This window comes from Chlorocebus sabaeus, chromosome 25 (genome assembly GCF_047675955.1).
Source record: "Chlorocebus sabaeus isolate Y175 chromosome 25, mChlSab1.0.hap1, whole genome shotgun sequence".
NCBI lineage: Eukaryota > Metazoa > Chordata > Mammalia > Primates > Cercopithecidae > Chlorocebus > Chlorocebus sabaeus.
In genome coordinates, this window is record NC_132928.1 from 57,641,785 (window position 1) to 57,661,585 (window position 19,801).

General features: G+C 38.1%; 1 protein-coding gene across 7 annotated transcripts in view; it reads right to left on the minus strand.

Moving 5' to 3' along the window:
- The window catches only part of DNM3 (dynamin 3), a 568,793-nt gene that overhangs the window by 348,177 nt on the left and 200,815 nt on the right, over positions 1 to 19,801 (minus strand). For all 7 annotated transcript variants that reach the window (XR_012091293.1, XM_007989500.3, XM_007989506.3 and 4 more), the window contains exons 10-11: positions 18,176 to 18,314; positions 1,678 to 1,764 (exon numbers count right to left, since the gene is read on the minus strand). Coding sequence is in view for 6 of the 7 variants with exons in the window: in XM_007989500.3 (XP_007987691.2) it covers positions 1,678 to 1,764; positions 18,176 to 18,314 (226 nt within the window). In the remaining variant the exon portion in view is untranslated. The remainder of the gene's footprint in view (positions 1 to 1,677; positions 1,765 to 18,175; positions 18,315 to 19,801) is intronic.

A 19,801-nucleotide genomic window follows, 5' to 3' on the forward strand; every position in this document is an offset into this window, starting at 1 on the left:
CACCGTGTTGGCCAGGATGGTCTCGATCTCCTGACCTCGTGATCCGCCCGTCTCGGCCTCCCAAAGTGCTGGGATTACAGGCTTGAGCCACCGCACCCGGCCTAATTATCCTATATTTTCTCCAATATTATTTTGACAGAGGATCCCAAAGAGTTAAGTAGGATTTATTATCATTTGAATATTATAGATGAAAGACACTAAATTAAAACAGTTAGCTTATTTACTTAAGGTCAAGAGTACAGCTGATTCTTAAGATTTTACGTTTTCTCAGCCCAGGAGGGGCCAAGACACCAGACATTAGGGAGAACCTCTGGCCCTGGGGCTCCATATCTCGCTCTAGGCTTGACTTCACTGACTCAGGAGTTAATACTGATTTGTTCATCTCAACTGAAACACAAAACCTGTTTTCTCCTCTTTTGGCTATTGCAGCTATTCAAGAGTGTGAAAGTTGATAAACAAGTGAAAACTATAAATAGTGATTAATTAACTTTCAAAACACATGATAAAAAGTAGTGACAATGAATCCACAGTTCAAGCAGAGAAAAGGTGGATACTGGAATCACTCACGAATGTCCCAACCTGCTGGGTCTCCATCCCTCTGTCCCGTTTCTCCTCCACCTGCTCCTCTTCCTGACACACACTGTATGTGCTGTGTGTGTCTCTCCCTGTGGTTTGTTCCTCTCTCTTTTATTTTGCCTTCTTCCTTTTCCCTATTTCTCCCTCACCTCCTTCCCACTCATTTGAGAATCACAAAATCCGGTAATACTAACTTACACAGGCTTTCAGAGAGCATATAGACCAATATATTAATGCTGTACAGGAGAAAACAACAGTCCAAAGAAGTGATTTACACAAGAACATGATGTTACTTTGTGGAGAGCACATGGCCTAAGTCCAGTGTTCTCTCCACAACATCACACGTGCAGCTGTGTCATGGAATTCAAGGGTATGTAAAACCCTTTGTATTTCCTGTTATAATGGTTTATAAGTAACTAAGAAAAATCCATTTAAACCCAAGAAGATTTTTATTATTTCCATGTAGTCTTTTATTTTTTAAATGGATTATTCTCACTTGAAAATAATCTTTCCAAATCACAGAGCTAGGATTAGAAAACAATTTCAGGGTCACTTCTTACAAACCACAAACATTCATAAAATAGAAATGTTTAAAAGAGTAGTTCTCAATTTTTCTTTTCAATCATAGGTTATATGGATAAGCTGATGAAAAGCTAGGTCCACTGTCTCCTTAGAAAACAATAAAAACACTGAGCATTTTGCATAATGTTTTAGGAGTTTGTGAATCTTCTGGAGCCCATCTGTGGGCCCATTAAAAGTTAAGAACTCCTGTCTTAAAGAGAAAATGTGGTATGTTTCTGGATTAGTGGTTTTCAAAGTAGGATGTATGCATGATCCATGGAGTGTTGAGAAAAAAAAATAACGAAACTCCTGTTACTGCTTTTGCATCTCATTTTCTGAATGAAGTCTTTCTATTTGCTCATATTTTTAACATAAATAAGATATGAATATAGTATGTGTATAATTCATAAATAAGTAAAAATAAATGTAGTTGTGTTCCACTATTTTTTTTTTTCCTTTAAGCGACAGGCTGACTGTTGGGAACTACCAGACAACCTTGCAGAGACCTTCGACTTCCCACCAGGGAAGACCTCTCCTTACCTGGTCCTTTGTCTTCCCTTCTCGCTCACGAATGTGGTTAGCAACAATCCTTTCCGTTTCCTCGCAGAGCCTGGGGAAGTTTGCCAGCTGTCAAGAAAAGCAGATCTGAGTATTAATACTCAAAAAGTTACACTACCAAAAGAGAAGCAGAGATAAATTATGTATTTTACAGAAGATACTCATTGCCGTTCTGGAAGCAAAAATGAAATATCAACTTCTAAAGAAGAATGTCAAGGTGATGGGAGAGGCTTCACAAACTATCATCGGAAGTAACCTTGTTATGTTGAGGAAACACTTCAAAACCAGTGGAGCAATCCCCTAGAAAGAAAGCAGAACCCTGGATACCATCTAGCACCGTGCTCCTGCCGAGTTGGCACTGAATAAAATTCAAAGATGAAGAAGTCAGAAAACAGGACAAAGAAAAGGATAAAGACTAACATTTTATATAGTGCCTACCATGTGCCAGGAGCTAAGGACTTCATGAATTACCTCCTTCAATATTCACAGCAATCAGAAAAGACAGATATAATTATTAACCTTATTTATTTATTTATTTATTTCCGAGACAGAGTTTCGCTCTTGTCACCCAGGCTAGAGTGCAGCTCACTGCAACCTCCACCTCCTGTCTCAAGCGATCCTCCTGTCTCAGCCTCCTGAGTAGCTGGGATTACAGGCACATGCCACCAAGCTCAGCTAATTTTTGTATTTGTAGTAAAGACGGGGTTTCACCATGTTGGCCAGGCTGGTCTCTAACTTCTGATCTCAGGTGATCCACCTGCCTTGGCCTCCCAAAATGCTGGGATTACAGGCGTGAACCACCATGCCCGGCCAATCCCATTTAATACAGGAGAAAAAAATGAAGCACAGAGAGATTAAGTAACTCATGCCCATGACTAAACAGCTCAAAAATGGTGGATTCAGGATTCCAACCTAAGTCCTAGGACTCCAGAGCCCATGGTCTTGTCCATTACTCTTCAAGGATGATTCATCCCATGAAGCACAGAGAGACTCCTTTAACTTTTTAAATTCTCCCCATAGAAAATAGATGTGTATATGTACATTTTTTCACAAAACTATGGAAATTGTGTATGTCAATCACTTAACCCCATCTAAGTTATGCAGGTAATTGTTCAAAAAATAGTTTGTAAAAGTGAATAGATTAATTACAGTTGTTTTCAATATAAGGAAGAAAGAGAATGGGATGCTATGAAAATGTTTAAGGAACCCTAATCCAGAAGGAAGACTTAGACAGGCAAAGGTGTGTAAGAATGGCCATGGAGAAGATGAAGTTTGCCAGGAACAAGAACATGTGTGAAGGTGAGGTGGAAGTGCAGGCAATTAGCAGTGATAAAAGTAAAAGAAAGTCAGTGCAGAAATTGAGGAGTATGATCCTGAGACAAAGCTGGAAAAGTAGAGAGGGGCCACATCAAGCAGATTCTTGCAATTCTGTTAGGAATTTAGGCTACTGAAGCAATTCAGATAGAATGGAAATAATGGTGGCTTCTACTGGGATGACAGCCATGGAAATGGAGAAAAGTGGGCACATTCATGACACGCCAGGCAAAATATTAATTCCAATTTTTAAAGTACTTGCAAATTAAAGGAGATTACTAGATAGCTCAATAAAATAGGCAAATAATATGATTCAATTCACAAAAAAGCAAGAGTCACTAAGCAGAAGGAAAAATGAACTGTAAAGTGATCTAATGCAAAGGAAAGCAATAACTATTATGTTGGCAAATTGCTATGATTTTTTTATAAGACTTACTACAGGTGAAGGTATACTGAGATTAGCACAATTTAAACTTGCTGAGGGGTATCAACAAGAGAAATCTTTCTGGAAAGCAATTTGGCATTACGTATCAAAAGTCTTGCGTGCGTGCACACACACACACAGACAGGGAGAAAGAGACAGAGATCTCAACCTAATAACCTCACAGAGTACTGAACTACAATGATAAGGACATTCATCACAGCATTAGTTGGAAAAGCAACAATAAGATAAACAAATAAAACTATAAACTACCTAGTATCCGATGACGTTAAATAAATGAAGGTAGATTCACTTACGTGATGTAATGTAACCATTTTGAATCACACTTTTTTTTTTTTATTATACTTTAAGTTCTAGGGTACATGTGCATAACATGCAGGTTTGTTACATATGTATACTTGTGCCATGTTGGTGTGCTGCACCCATCAACCCGTCAGCACCCATCAACTCATCATTTACATCAGGTATGACTCCCAATGCAATCCCTCCCCCCTCCCCCCTCCCCATGATAGGCCCCGGTGTGTGATGTTCCCCTTCACGAGGCCAAGTGATCTCATTGCTCAGTTCCCACCTATGAGTGAGAACATGCGGTGTTTGGTTTTCTGTTCTTGTGATAGTTTGCTGAGAATGATGGTTTCCAGCTGCATCCATGTCCCTACAAAGGACACAAACTCATCCTTTTTTATGGCTGCATAGTATTCCATGGTGTATATGTGCCACATTTTCTTAATCCAGTCTGTCACTGATGGACATTTGGGTTGATTCCAAGTCTTTGCTATTGTGAATAGTGCCGCAATAAACATACGTGTGCATGTGTCTTTATAGCAGCATGATTTATAATCCTTTGGGTATATACCCAGTAATGGGATGGCTGGGTCATATGGTACCTCTAGTTCTAGATCCTTGAGGAATCGCCATACTGTTTTCCATAATGGTTGAACTAGTTTACAATCCCACCAACAGTGTAAAAGTGTTCCTATTTCTCCACATCCTCTCCAGCACTTGTTGTTTCCTGACTTTTTAATGATTGCCATTCTAACTGGTGTGAGATGGTATCTCATTGTGGTTTTGATTTGCATTTCTCTGATGGCCAGTGATGATGAGCATTTTTTCATGTGTCTGTTGGCTGTATGAATGTCTTCTTTTGAGAAATGTCTGTTCATATCCTTTGCCCACTTTTTGATGGGGTTGTTTGTTTTTTTCTTGTAAATTTGTTTGAGTTCTTTGTAGGTTCTGGATATTAGCCCTTTGTCAGATGAGAAAGATGAGAACTTTCTCCCATTCTGTAGGTTGCCTGTTCACTCTGATGGTAGTTTCTTTTGCTGTGCAGAAGCTCTTCAGTTTAATTAGATCCAATTTGTCAATTTTGGCTTTTGCTGCCATTGCTTTTGGTGTTTTAGACATGAAGTCTTTGCCCATGCCTATGTCCTGAATGGTACCACCTAGGTTTTCTTCTAGGGTTTTTATGGTATTAGGTCTAACATTTAAGTCTCTAATCCATCTTGAATTAATTTTCGTATAAGGAGTAAGGAAAGGATCCAGTTTCAGCTTTCTATTTATGGCTAGCCAATTTTCCCAGCACCATTTATTAAATAGGGAATCCTTTCCCCATTTCTTGTTTCTCTCAGGTTTGTCAAAGATCAGATGACTGTAGATGTGTGGTATTATTTCTGAGGACTCTGTTCTGTTCCATTGGTCTATATCTCTGTTTTGGTACCAGTACCATGCTGTTTTGGTTACTGTAGCCTTGTAGTATAGTTTGAAGTCAGGTAGCGTGATGCCTCCAGCTTTGTTCTTTTGACTTAGGATTGTCTTGGCGATGCGGGCTCTTTTTTGGTTCCATATGAACTTCAAAGCAGTTTTTTCCAATTCTGTGAAGAAACTCATTGGTAGCTTGATAAGGATGGCATTGAATCTATAAATAACCTTGGACAGTATGGCCATTTTCACGATATTGATTCTTCCTCTCCATGAGCATGGTATGTTCTTCCATTTGTTTGTATCCTCCTTTATTTCACTGAGCAGTGGTTTTTAGTTCTCCTTGAAGAGGTCCTTTACATCCCTTGTAAGTCGGATTCCTAGGTATTTTATTCTCTTTGAAGCAATTGTGAATGGAAGTTCATTCATGATTTGGCTCTCTGTTTATCTGTTACTGGTGTATAAGAATGCTTGTGATTTTTGCACATTAATTTTGTATAACTAATGACACGGTAAGGTATTTACAACACTAAGCGAAGAAAATTAGGCTACTAAATATATAATGTGATTATGCACAAGCATAGTGTTTTGGTTTGGATATTTCTTCCCTCCAAATTCATACTAAAATTCAATCCCTAATGTGGCTACACTGACCAGTCGGGCTTTTAAGAGGTGATTGGGTCATGAAGGCTCTGCCATCATGAGTGGATTAATCCATTCATGGATTAATAGATTAATAGGTTATCATGGGAGTGGGACTGGTAACTTTATAAGAAGAGGACTAGCAACCTGAGCTAGCATGCTACCACACTCAGTGCCCTTACTATATGACTGGTACCCTGTACCACCTTGGGACTCAGCACAGAGTCCCCACCAGCAAGAAGGCCCTTACCAGAGGCAGACCCTCAGTGCTGGACTCCTCAGCTTCCATAACTGTAAGAAATAAATTCCTTTTCTGTATAAATTCCTTTTCTGTATAAAGAAATAAATCCTTTTCTGTATACCCAGTTTCAGGTATTCTGTTACAAACAACAGAAAATGAACTAAGACACATCCACACACACATGTACACACGCACAGAGTCACACACCATCATATACCCTTGATATTTTTCAAGGATATAAATCTTACAAATATCAACATTCTTGAGTAATATGGTAGCATATAATATTTCTCCAAACTTGTAAGGACTTGGATCAAGGCCTCCCTGAAACGTGGCTTCTGTATGGTCACCTGGGGTCACTGTGCACATTACCTTTATAGCATGCACAACATACATTAGTGTCTTAGCAAGATAACAAACTACGGTACTTCATGGAACCATCATAATCACAAGATCTCATATATGTTAAATCTTCCGTTGCTGCAAGTCTACTCTCTGCATAGAAAAAGATTTGCATGATACTAAAAAGTGTTAATAGAGATAATTCTTTGAATAATGCATAATTTTATTTATCTACATTTTCCAAATATTTCTACAGTGGATATAGATTATGTTCATAACATCATAAAAGCATAGAAACCTGACTGCTTTAGTTACCTCAAAAATCATCACCAGTGTCTCTATGAGGTCCTCGATTTCTCATCCCCTTACTAGCTCTTATCTGAATCCTGAGATGTATGCTCACCTGGGGGCTTATTTCATGAATTATTGCAAGACACAAATGGAGCTCATACTTCTCATTTTGGCAACATTCTCCAGAAAAAGCTCTATTATACCAGAACCCCTCTTAACTCTCTGAAAGTCCTGCAAGTTATTTTTTGTGAGGCTTATAAAAGCCTTCAGAGTGGAAGAGATGGCTGATCAATTCCAGTCCTTCTTGACTAGTGCAAACCTGAGTGATGTATCTGACACCAATCATTAGCCTGCCCTAGGCCACCGAGACAATCAATTCCCCTGCACCCAGACAGCCTCCCAAGCTATTCAATGACAGTCAGACTATTATAGAATCACTTTGCCTCAGAGAAGTAACTACGCAAGCAATTGAGGTCTACCAAGGAAGACTGGGATGCCTTTAACAACATTTAGAAAACAGATTACAGCAGAAAGTTATTTTTAAAACCATCAAATAGTGGCAATATAAATATTTATTCAGAAACTAAACACTTGATAGCTGAAGGACCCCAGGCCAGTACATGGCCATCATTAAGTCGGGGAAAGGCCAAAATGACAAGAATATCCCATGAAGTACAGACATCTAAGAATGCCTCCAATCTACTGGCCTTGGCAGGAGGATTGATCTGTGTGCATGCGTGTATCTCCTGATCTTTCCAAGCTTACTGCCCATGGGCTTAATTCTACCAGAAAAGGAATCTGTAAGAGCCACAATTTTGTACCTACAATTGAGACAACTGGAAGTCAATAAGCCTAAATTCTAAGCAGAACAAAAGAAAAAGAGAATACACTAGAAGAACTACCATTATGGAGACAAAGGAGGAAAAACCTTGAAGAGACACTAAGCAATGTAAGATTTAGGCATCACTGAATGGCATTAACGAAACAACTGATTTGGTTACTAGCTGGTTGATATTGAACTGATTGTGGGAGTATAAGAGTCAAAATCTTGGTTTTAACTGCTGGCTTTCAAATATAAAATATATATAAATAGTCCCAATTCTTTTTATATATAAATAGTCCCAAATATATAAATAGTCCCAATTCTTAAGATATATACATAGAGAGGCTTAAAAAAAAAAAGTCCTACTGACGTTTAAAATGATTTCTGATTAGGCTTTCTACCACTCATTTCATTATTTCATTTAATCTCATAATGAGATTATTTCATGATCTCATTCAAACTGTGCCCTGCTCAGTTTGCGTCACCCTTTACTTAGCTTTAAAACATACTTAACTTTGATTGCTCAGTTCAATCCCTCACCTCTCTTCTATGTCTCTTATTTAATGTGCAATCACCATTTCTTCAATCATTTATACCATTATAATTGTCAATCATTTTTGCACTTTTTAAATTTGAATGTCAAATTCAAAGCCTACAGTTGCAAGAATACGGGAGTTACTATTTGTCAAAGTAATCAGAATATTAATTATGTATGCCCAAATAATATTGATGTAGAAGATGTCATCTTTAGGCCTTTATTCCTCTAATGATTAATTAAATAACCTATAAATTGGTTTATAGATAGTCAAGGGATTAAGGATTTGCTATTCGTTTTAATTACATTCCTAAATTTATGTCACATCAGTCATTCATTGTGCAACTTCTACAGTCCAGCTCCATGCTCAGTTTATGTCATAACACCTGATATTAGAAACCACATAGTCTTGAGTGGCAGGTTGCCTATACAGATAAATAGTCATATAAGAGAAATATTTTCTAAAAACCAAGGGGAAATATGAAGAAATAAATGCATAAACCAGGTATGAGAGGTCCTCTGAGGATTTGATGCTTACATTATAATAGTGAAACTTGTAGTCAAAGCTATACATTTATTATACAGCAAATTAGTTCTAAATGGCTTATTGTTAAAATTGCATTGAACATCCTTTTTTTTTTTTTTTTTTTTTTTTTTTTTTTAAGACAGTCTCACTCTGTTGCCCAGGCTGGAGTGCAGTGACACATCTTGGCTCACTGCAACCTCCACCTCCTGGGTTCAAGCAATGCTCCTTTCTTAGCCTCCCAAATAGTTGGAACTATAGGCACCCACCACCACGTCTGGCCTGCGTTGAGTATTCTTAAATAATAAAGAAGATTCAATGGAGAAACAATACAATATACATGACTTTAGGAATCAAAACCTTCAACATTTAATTCAAGGAGAATATTTTAATTATACATGTTCTGAGAGAAAGCAGCAAAACATGTTTTAATAAGGTCCAATGTTGTAAGTAGTGATTAATTATTTTGGTGGAACCTCAATATAAAAATTTAATTTCAATAAGTCACATTTTCCTAGAGAAAAAAAAAAACTTGGAAGACATTTCTATCCAACAAAACAAAAATTATACACTTCCAAAATGTATTAACAGTTTATCAAATCATAAGATCTATACTATGCTAGTACATTTTTCTTGAAATGGTCAAGAGATCAGGCAAGATTTCTGTATCTTCAAGAGGAACAAGTTCGATGCCTCTAGCAAAAACTGGAGTTATTAGGTAACCATCTGTTCATAGTTCCATACCAAACCTCACTAAGAAAATAAAGTCAGAACAAAATTTTTTCTATACTTAAATTGACTTGATTGGTTTGGCTGACCTAAAGATAAGGGTTTTTATGAAAAAGCTATAAACCTTTAAATGCTAGCTGCTTGCTACAAACCAAGTAGAAATAATTCAAGAGATGAGTGAATTTTAGCACTCATAAAAGCATTCAATTTTTTTATTTCATTTTCTGTGAATTAACCACCCACCCAACCCGACAATATCCCTAGCCATCCTTTGTTTTGGTATAGCATAGTGTTGGATTTACTCAGGATATGAGAAGACACTCATCTGCGCACAACACATTTGCTATGAAAAAAAATTTTTTAAACAGATGTATTTGTAGAAAAATTTACAAAGGTGATTGAAGATGAGAAGCAATTCTAATATAAAGAGATCAAGAAATAGTGACTGTTTTCTAAGTTGCACAGGGGTTAATGGGAAAGTTCCTTATGGGGTGTTCTACATTGGCATATGAGTGGCATGTGAGAAGTCAAGGAAGGTCAAAGTGAAGTTGGCAGGAAGCGGAAAGGAGTGCCAGATCCCAACTAGGTGAACTGGGACCAAGTGGGCTAATGTTAGGCTTCCTTCTCCAGGTGGGCAAATACTTAATCTAGAAACCTCAAATATTTTCCACAAAGAGCAGGAGAAGTGGTGAGGTATAAGATGGAAAAACTTTTAAACAGAGAAATGAAGAGAACTCTAGTGTTATTTATGAAACGCTAAGGAATAAAAACAAAAAAGTCCTCACCTAAGAAACAAGGAGAGTAGAAAAACAAAAACAAAAGTAAAAGTCCAACCTTGAGTGAATAAAACTGGGTGCCGCAGAGTAGTCAAAAGAGCCTGTTACTTAAGTAATTCAGAAAACATCCAAAAAGGAAGTCAGGGTGGGTTGACATGGTGGCAAAACAACACCTGAAGATCATAATCAGATTTTCATCTCTCTCTTCCCAAGTTTATCTCTGGTAGACACATTAATGAGCAGTTAAAATGGAAAAAAAAAAAAAAAAACCTTCAAAACAGAAAGTGGGAGAAAAATCAGGGACCATGGTAAATTATAAATTAAGAACCAATTATAAAGATTACAAATCCTTTAATGAGTTTTAGGATTAAAAGGTGAGATTCTATCACATTAAAACTGAGTCCCGGGCCTGAATTTCTTAAAATACCCAACAAAAGTTTCAGACTTTAATAACCTGTCTGATTTGAAGCCTGGGCACCAGGCTATTACATGGCACTAACCTGGGCACCATGTCTATTACATTAGATATGTATTGTATGCAAAGCACAGCACAGAGTTTGACTGGGTGGCAACCATTAGGAGGTGAAATGCAAGTATTTTCATGCAGCGTAAAAATCACAGCACATCTATATAAACCTAAAAGAAAGTCCTAAATAGTATGATGCTTTGAAGCCATTTTCCTTCATCCTACTTCAGACAAATTGACCATCACCTACTGAATCAATGAGATATAATTCATTTTTTTTAATCATTCATTCAATAATTACTTTTGAAAACCAGGCTGTTTTAGGGTTGACAGAGCAATGAGCTTAATAAGCCAAGTTCTTATTCTCATGCAACTTTATTCTCAAGGCCCCTTGATTATCTTATGACAACAACAACAGACATAAATAACATAATTAATATATTAAGAGTAATATATACGGCAAAGAAAAATAAAGTTTGGTAAGTAGATGAACGATGGCGTGTGTATGTGTGTGTGTGTGTGTGTGTGTGTGTGTGTGTTTGGGGGAGGGCTATGCAACTGTAAACAGAAAAGTCAGCGAAAGACTCTGCTTTATGGGGCATTTGAATAGCAGAGACCTGAAACAAGCAATGGTTTGATCCATGCAGCTATCTTGGGGCAGATCATTTCCTACATGAAGAATGAGAAGTGCAAAGACTCTACAGTCATGTTTCATTGGCCTGCTAAATAAATAAGGAATCCAGTGCAGCTGGAGAGGACCAAGAGGAGGAGAGAAAGGGGAGGAGATGAGTTTAGAGATGAAAAGCTGGGGGCAAGACTGTGCAGGGCCTTGGAAGCCATGGTAAGGACTTGGATTCACTTGTTTAGTTATGTGTATTCAGAGCTAGATATTTACTTACCTAATAAGCCACAAGATTCAGCATTTCTTCTAACAGCACTTCTTAATGGAAAATCTTTCCCTTTATTTATTTATTTATTTATTTTTTTTTTGGAAGTGGAGTCTCACTGTTGTCGCCTGGGCTGGAGTGCAATGGTGCGATCTCGACTCACTGCAACCTCCACCTCCCGGGTTCCAGCAATTCTCCTGCCTCAGGCTCCTGAGTAGTTGAGACTATAGGCACCCCCTGCCACATTCAGCTAATTTTTGTATTTTTATTAGAGATGGGGTTTTACCACGTTGGCCAGGCTGGTCTCAAACTCTTGACCTCAGGTGATCCACCTGTCTTGGCCTCCCAAAGTGCTGAGATTACAGGCGTGAGCCACCACGCCTGGCCCTTTCCCTGTATTTCCAATAGCTGACTAAGGTATCTTTTTTTTTCCCCCTTGCAAAACTTTTTTTTCTAAACAGGAAAAAAATCAATTAATTAGTATGATAATGATCCAAGAATGCGGTTTCCCAAAAGGCCAGTAAATGGCACAGTTGCTAAACTGTGGTTAAAAAAACCAAGATGTTCCTCTCAGTGCTTCCTGAAAAGACCTTCAGCACCCTGTGATGATGATGCACTGGAGAAGAGGAGGTAAGGAAAAGCAGCTGAAAAGAGATGCCCGCCAAAATAATTTCAAAGTTGAGATGTCCCTGGCATGAAGCCAAATAGCTCATAAAGCTCTAATGTTCCTGTCTTATCCTCCAGTGCCCCAGAGACAACAGTGAGAAAATATCTGGGAAGAAATGCATTCCCCCAGGTTAGGAGTCTAGCTTTGTGTTTTGTTGTTTGAACACACATAAATCCCATATGCTCTTCACTGATGTTTATTTAATGCAGCTGAAGAAAAAAGCATTTAAGGTTTTTACACATGAGGCATCACATGAGGAGTTGTAAATGAAAACTGTATTTTATGTTTATATATGTATATATGCTATAACAGAAATATATATATAATTACAATATAGCTGGAATTACTTATTTTCACATTGCCTGGGGCAGTCTTTGTTTACTCCTATTACTCCAGTGAAAGTATTCATAGTACCCCCTTTAAGTCTCAAAAATGTCTTGGACTGAACAATAAATTACATAGTCACCTTATCTATGGCTCATGTTCAAAAGGAGGCAAGTAATAAAGTCCCAGCAGACTCAACTCTAATTAGGATTATTTTGCTTTGCAAAATATTTTAATTAGACCAGTTTTTAAATAAAAGATATTGAAAGTATACCTAATAAGGCCAAAAATGAAAAACATCAAAATGCAGCATAAGGAAAAGGATAGATGTTTGAAAGAAAATCTGCCTAAATTTTATCATCTTAAAAGGAATGGCTAAAATACTCTTTTAAAACCAAGTATATATATTTGTGACCACTGGATAACTTTAGAACATCTAAATTGTCAGTAAATATTTATAAAATGTCTATATGTGGAGTTGGTCACTGTGTTACAGTCTAGTTAGATAAGATAAAAAACACAGTGCCTTTTTTTCAAAGGAGCTTATAATCAACAAGAGGAGATATGTAAACAAATAAATACAAACAAATCTCAAGGCAGTATCACAAATGCTATGATACAAATACACATAGGGTATCAACAGAAGCACTAAAAGGGGAGTTGGGAGAGAGACCAGGAAGGGACTCACAGAGGCCCTTTGGGAAGATTTTAAGGAAAATAGAATGATTGAGCTGGCTCCCTAAAAATGAGAGGGGATGGCAGGTAAACACAGGAGGGAAAGTGAGACATTCTAGACAAAAGGAATCACTTATGCAAACGGCAAAGGCATGAAAAATCTTTGAAGATAGTGCAAATCATCTAGAATGGCTGAAGCAAGCGGTGGGACCAAAGATATAGCTGGAGAAGTATTCAGAGGTCAGACGGGGAAGCTAAATACAACCCTAAATTATCTGAACTTTATTCTCAAGGCTCTGAGGAGTCGTTGAATAATTTTGAGGATATAGGCAAAAGGTATATCTGTTGTTTAGAAAAATCACTTTGCAAGCAGTGGCAAAGATGAATTTGGGGGTGACCAGGCTAGAAGTAGATCAGTTAGGGGGCCACTGGAGTAATTCAGGCTTAAAAGTAATGCTCAGCGCTTTAAGTAAGAAAAGAGAATAGTTGCAGTCAAGCCTCCCTTAAAGAGGCTTGAGCTAGAAGTACAGATTTGGGATTCAGCAATATTTTAAGTGGTAGTTGAACTATCACAGACATGATCTGTCAAGGAGAAAATATAGTAAGAAGAGAATAAAACCAGGAGTAACCTCTGTGGGATCCCAGTGTTTAGAGGCAAGCAAAAATGGACGAATGCTCAAAGGAGGTGGAGAAGGAATAAAGAGAAAGAGGAAAGACAGCCATGAGAGAGGAGTGCCAGCTTTATAAAGAGAGTGGAATATAGTCTCAGGAATAAGAGTGTCCATTGGGCTTGGCAATCAGGACTCTCACTGATCTTTGCAATAATTAACTCTATAGAATAGTGGGTTAGAAGCCAAATTTCAGTTGAGGAATTAACTGGAGATGAGACAGCAAAGATGCAAAGCATAAATTACTTTTTTCCCAAGAAGGCTGACCATGAGAGGAGAAAAGTAGGGCAGCAGATGAGTCTTTGTCACTGTTTCTTTTTAAATTCGGACAGACAGAGATATATTTATACGCTGATTTTTTTAAATGTGATGGTGAAGATGATGATTCAGGAAATAAAAGGCTAAAAAGAGTACATCCTCAAAGGAGGTGAGAGTACAGATAGGAAACCATCCCCTACCCCCTTGGTCAGGAATAGTATCTCAACAGAGAGGATAAGAAGGGGGTGTGACTGTGAATACAGGTAAGTTTGAGGGATAGAAGACAAGAATCAATGTTTCATAGTGCCCATTTATGGCCCCTATTTTCTCTGCGAAATCTTCATTGAAAGTGAGGATGAAAGTGATGAGTCAGGTGGCTTGAAGAGAGTGCTAAAAGTGTAACATCATTATCATGGAGAACACAGGAAGTTGCCAATTACTAAGATACTGAAGCACTACTGGGCAGCAGTTGAAATTGGACTAAGAGGAAGACCATGAATATATTGTGGCACCAGTTCACACAAATAGACAAATATCTCCAAGCTCTTCAGAAGCCTGTGGGGAAAGGAAAATAAAGACAAGCGGTAAATTTTAGCAGTCCTGGAGTTTCAACAGGTGGCCAAGTTAATCCAAGTGGAACTGAAGTAATAGATAAGAAAACTAACGATGGATGTACATCTGCTCACCCGTACACTTTATGGGCTCTAAGGTTTAATGCTGGAAGGAGAAATAACAGGAGGCTCCCACTTTAGCAGCAAGGCCCAGACACATTTTCCAACCTAGACATGTCAGCAGTGAAGTGGACACTAAATTTCAAACCTTCAAAATAGAACTTTTCCATTAATTTCCCAATTGGCTTAAAACCTAAAGAGGATGAAGGGGGTGATCAGCATTCTGCAGGCCCTTTAAGGTTTACAATTTCCTAGTAAAACATTTTTTTATGACAACAAGAGCCAGACGTCATGAAACTATGATGCTAGCTCAGACTCAATGGAGAGCAAAGATCTCAAGGAAAAGTTGCTTTTAGGTATTGGACATGATATCCGCATGGACATTGAACACTTCCAAGTTGAAGGTGAATTGGGGATGGAGAGGAAAAATGTAAGCCAGGTTCTAAAGATCCTGATGAATGCAAGGGAGTGACCTGGAACTTGGTGGTGACAGTGAATATAAGGAACAGGTACAGCTGGCACCACCTGGGCCTTAATGGAGGACAATGAGAAAGTGAAGGAACAATCTTTGGAAGCCACAAAAGGAGAAGTGGGCAAATGTCATGCCCACTAAAGGCCCTCAGATTTTTCCAGTTTGGGCTAGAATAAATATCCTTCACTGAAGAAAGCTAAAGGGTAAACAGTAACCTCAGGGGAAAAGCTAGATTTTATGTTTATCTAAGGCAAACTATAAAATGTTTTGAGAAGATAGTAAAAATATATAGAAGACCAATCCAAGGAGCATAATGGAAAGGGTGGAGAGCAAGAATAGAAGCCAAATAGTGTCTGGGAACAAGCTGTCTCATCCCATGCCATCAGAACTGACTGTTGGCTTTCCAGTAGGTCGGATAAAATGGGAAATGATAAAAAAAAAAAAAAAGGAAAGAAAGATTCATGCATACCATAAACACTTTATATAACTTAAAACATAAATGTCCACACATGTGCCAATCTTTTGATGTAAGGCCAAGGTCTGTTCTCTGCATATGGATCTGCTGATTGGAGTTATGCATCTTCTGTCTTACATAAACCACATCCTTCATCTATGATTTCCAGTTTTGCTTTCTTTACAGTGGAGGGAGAACCTGAAGATACTTGTGAAATAATTTGAATGCCAAACCTACTCAGATTTTTATAATCCCCTCCTCACACACACACACACACACACACACACACACACACATTCTTTTGCCATTATCCTGCCTACACCTAGTCAATAGCAAAGCTTTTGCAGCTAACATTTATCAAATCTTCTCACAGCATTCAGTTTAGTTTTCATAGAAACAAAACTGAAAGTCTTTTTTGCATTGGATCAGTTTAATTACTCTGTTTATTCAAAGTATATTATTCAAATAAGTGCAACTGGCTAAATGGGTTTGGGAACAAACACAGCACTACTGTCCCTCGTAAAGAAGACAGGTTAATTGGCAGGAGTAAGAGACATGGACAACCTAAAGAGAAGCCTCTGGCTAAACACATCTGTGTGCTGGGAGTGGCAATCCTTAGGAAACTCAGTATCAGTTAATCTTGAAAGTCGGCAAAGAGATCAATTAAGAGAGCTTTAAATGTACAAGGGACATGATAGATTGCATTTTGAAGAGCAGGTGAGGGTAGCAGGGATGAGAACTGTTAGCAACTGACTTCAGCTTTCCAAGAGGTGAGCCAGTAGAAAGATTGATTTTTTTCAACTCCATGTGCATTCTTCTTTCTGTCCCTCAGTCCCTTAACTCCTGTGGCTCTTCTTGTTTTGCAGAAGAAAAACCAGGAGTTTAGGAAATGAGGTGGAAGAGCAGTAGGAGCTCTAGAAAAGGGGTCTGAAACTCCCAGTCACCTCTGGGTCCCAAGCTAGTTCCATTTACTGCTTTTCTTTCAGCCTTCACATCTAGGAATTCGGCCCACTTGCCTCTTCTCCTATGTACATCTGTTCTTTACCTGAGCCCTTCTGTCAGGTAAATGGGAACTAATATTCATATTTATTCCAATTCTCTGTCCCTCTCATTCTCTCTCTTTCTTCCCACTAGTTTTTCAGAAAGGTAACTCCTCGTAACCATCTATAAAGGGAAGGATAACAAAACTAACAAAAACAGAATTATCCATAGGTTGGAGAAATATTAAAAGCATGAGTGTTAACTGTCAGGGGGCTAGACCTACCCTACTGTAAACACCATCACTAATTCTCTTTTTGTATTTTTCAATACAAGATATTCCTTTCATGAACCGAGGAATTCAGCACACGTTCTCCATATTCCTCGTAACCATCTATAAAGGGAAGGATAACAAAAGTAACAAAAATGGAATTATTCATAGGTTGGAGAAATATTAAAAGCATGAGTGTTAACTGTCAGGGGGCTAGACCTACCCTACTGTAAACACCATCACTAATTCTCTTTTTGCGTTTTTCAATACAAGATATTCCTTACATGAACTGAGAAATTCAGCACATGTTCTCCATATTCCTCAGTGAGGAGTACTCCTACTTGGGAAGTCTTACCCCAGCACTCTACAGCATAGATTTAATAGATACTCAGGGTAGAGAATATCTATTAATATTTATGTTATTTATTAATATCTATTTATAAATATCTATTAATATTTACGCAGGCTGCAGGCTTTGGCACTGGATCCTCCCCACTCCTAAGCCCTCTTCCCTCCCCTCCTCACCACTTCTTAATTAGTTAACTTCTCTTCCTGCAACTGAATTCTATAGTACTTCCCTGCTGCTAAACACTTCCCTGCTAAACACTTCCCTGCTGCTAACACTTCCCTGCTGCTAAAATGGCAATTTATGGATCACCCACCATTTACTGAGCACTTAAACGATGGTTAATCAGTGTGTTAGGTGGCCCATAGGTTTCAGGCATCATCTTGTTTAATCCTCACTAAAGTGGTATTACTATTATCATCACCATCCTCATTTGACAGATAAATTAACAAGACTAGAGAGGTTAAACCCAAGGTCACATAGAAAGTATCAGAGCCAGGATTTCAATCTAGGTCACTGAAACTCCAAGGCTGGGTTCTTATCCACTACACTACACTGCCCCTTCCCAGAACACCCAGGCTCAGGTGGAATACATATTCACAATTTGGAAGAATTTTCTTATTGATATACGTACTATCAATGATTTCCTTCTCTAACAATTACCCTCATCCATGCGCCACAGGAAAAATAAGCTTAGGGCATTTGCCTAATAGTTTGGAAATAATGTTTATTTGTTTAAGACAACAAGGGGAAAATCAGCCAAAGAAATATACTCTTTCTAAACCACCTTATTAGGAATGATAGAAAACAGTATGTCTGCCCTCCATGAAAGCAATTCCCACTCAGTATTTTCCACAACCCTTCCCTGTAGGCAAACACACAACATCTGTAACAAAGTGAGGGTCAGGGAAAGAGAATCATACAATGAGATAGGGAATGTTGGTAAATCAAAGCCATGTACTGGAAAGTTAAATAATTCCAACTTACTTTTTTGGTACACTTCTTCACAGTGTTGATTAATTCTTGTATTACCAGATCCACACTCTTCAAAGAAGGCCCTTTCAACTTTACAATCTGTTTCTTGACTATCGCTTCAAATGCCATGTCTGGAGTAAACAGTCCTGTCCTGAAGGTAAGAAAGCAAGCAGCCCATGAGATTTTTTAAATTGAGTAATATTCAAAAATCTTTTGAAAAATGTTTAAATTAACATCCTTTTTAAATTCAGCATGTAATAGACCAAGTTTAAAAGTTACATAGTGATTTGTTCCATCCACAGCACTGCTATAATAATATCTTTTTTTTTTTTTTTTGAGACAGAGTTTCGCTCTGTTGCCCAGGCTGGAGTGCAGTGGCCGGATCTCGGCTCACTGCAAGCTCCGCCTCCCGGGTATACGCCATTCTCCTGCCTCAGCCTCCTGAGCAGCTGGGACTACAGGCGCCCGCCACCTCGCCCGGCTAGTTTTTTGTATTTTTTAGTAGAGACGGGGTTTCACTGTGTTAGCCAGGATGGTCTCGATCTCCTGACCTCGTGATCCGCCTGTCTCGGCCTCCCAAAGTGCTGGGATTACAGGCTTGAGTCACCGCGCCTGGCAATAATATCTTTAATACTGCTAAACCATAATAAGTTCTAATCTATGAAAGATTAGTATTAGCTGAAAACAGTGCCCAAAATGTTTATATGGCACATTTTGTGACCCTTAACTAATATTTAACTGTAATTTGTCTTATCTCACTGTTTCACAGCAATAAAAAGAAATGCTACAATAGAAATGGTGTTCTCAATTTAGATTCCTATTTCTAAAAGATTCCAAAATCAATTCCTTTTCTTTTGTGGAAAAGCCAGTGAGCTTCACTTTTTATACACTAAAATAGTAGATTATACAATTTATCCATTCCAGGACAGCTATATTACTGTCAGCCTGACAGTTCCCACTCTGAGGTCCTGGGGTACTGGGAGAATAAGACAGTAAGGGGAGTTATGAATTAATTTTAATATTTCAAGATGCCTAAATTAAATAATGACTTTACAAAAATAACAAATGATAACCAAAGTAACAAGTGTCTTCCTTTGGGCTCTAATTAATTCAAATTGGTGTTATAACAATGCTTCTCTCATGCTGAACAGGAACTCAGGAAAGCAGGATATACATGTGCATATGTGTATGTGTTTCATAAAAAGTGAAAAATGATTACGCAAATTTAAACAAAAGGTCAATAGAGAGAAGCTACAATAACAGAGGCCTTTGAACTCTGAGACTTGGCCATGACTGAAGGCTGGCAGGCTGCAGGCTTTGGCACTGGATCCTCTCCACTCCTAGGCCTTCTTCCCTCCCCTCCTCACCTCTTCTTAATTAGTTAACTTCTCTTCCTGCAACTAAATTCTACAGTACCTCTTTTGGAAAATCTTTTCACACTTCCCTTATACTATCTTGACTTGACGCGCCTTCTTATCATTTGCTTAGCACCCTATGCTCACCTCTATTTCTAACTGTAGTAATCATACTACATTATAATGGTAATTTCTCTGAACTAGGTACAAATCGAATTCAAACTGTTTAGTACAGTATTAAAATTTTTTCACTCTTTGACTATAATCTTTCTTCATAGTTACT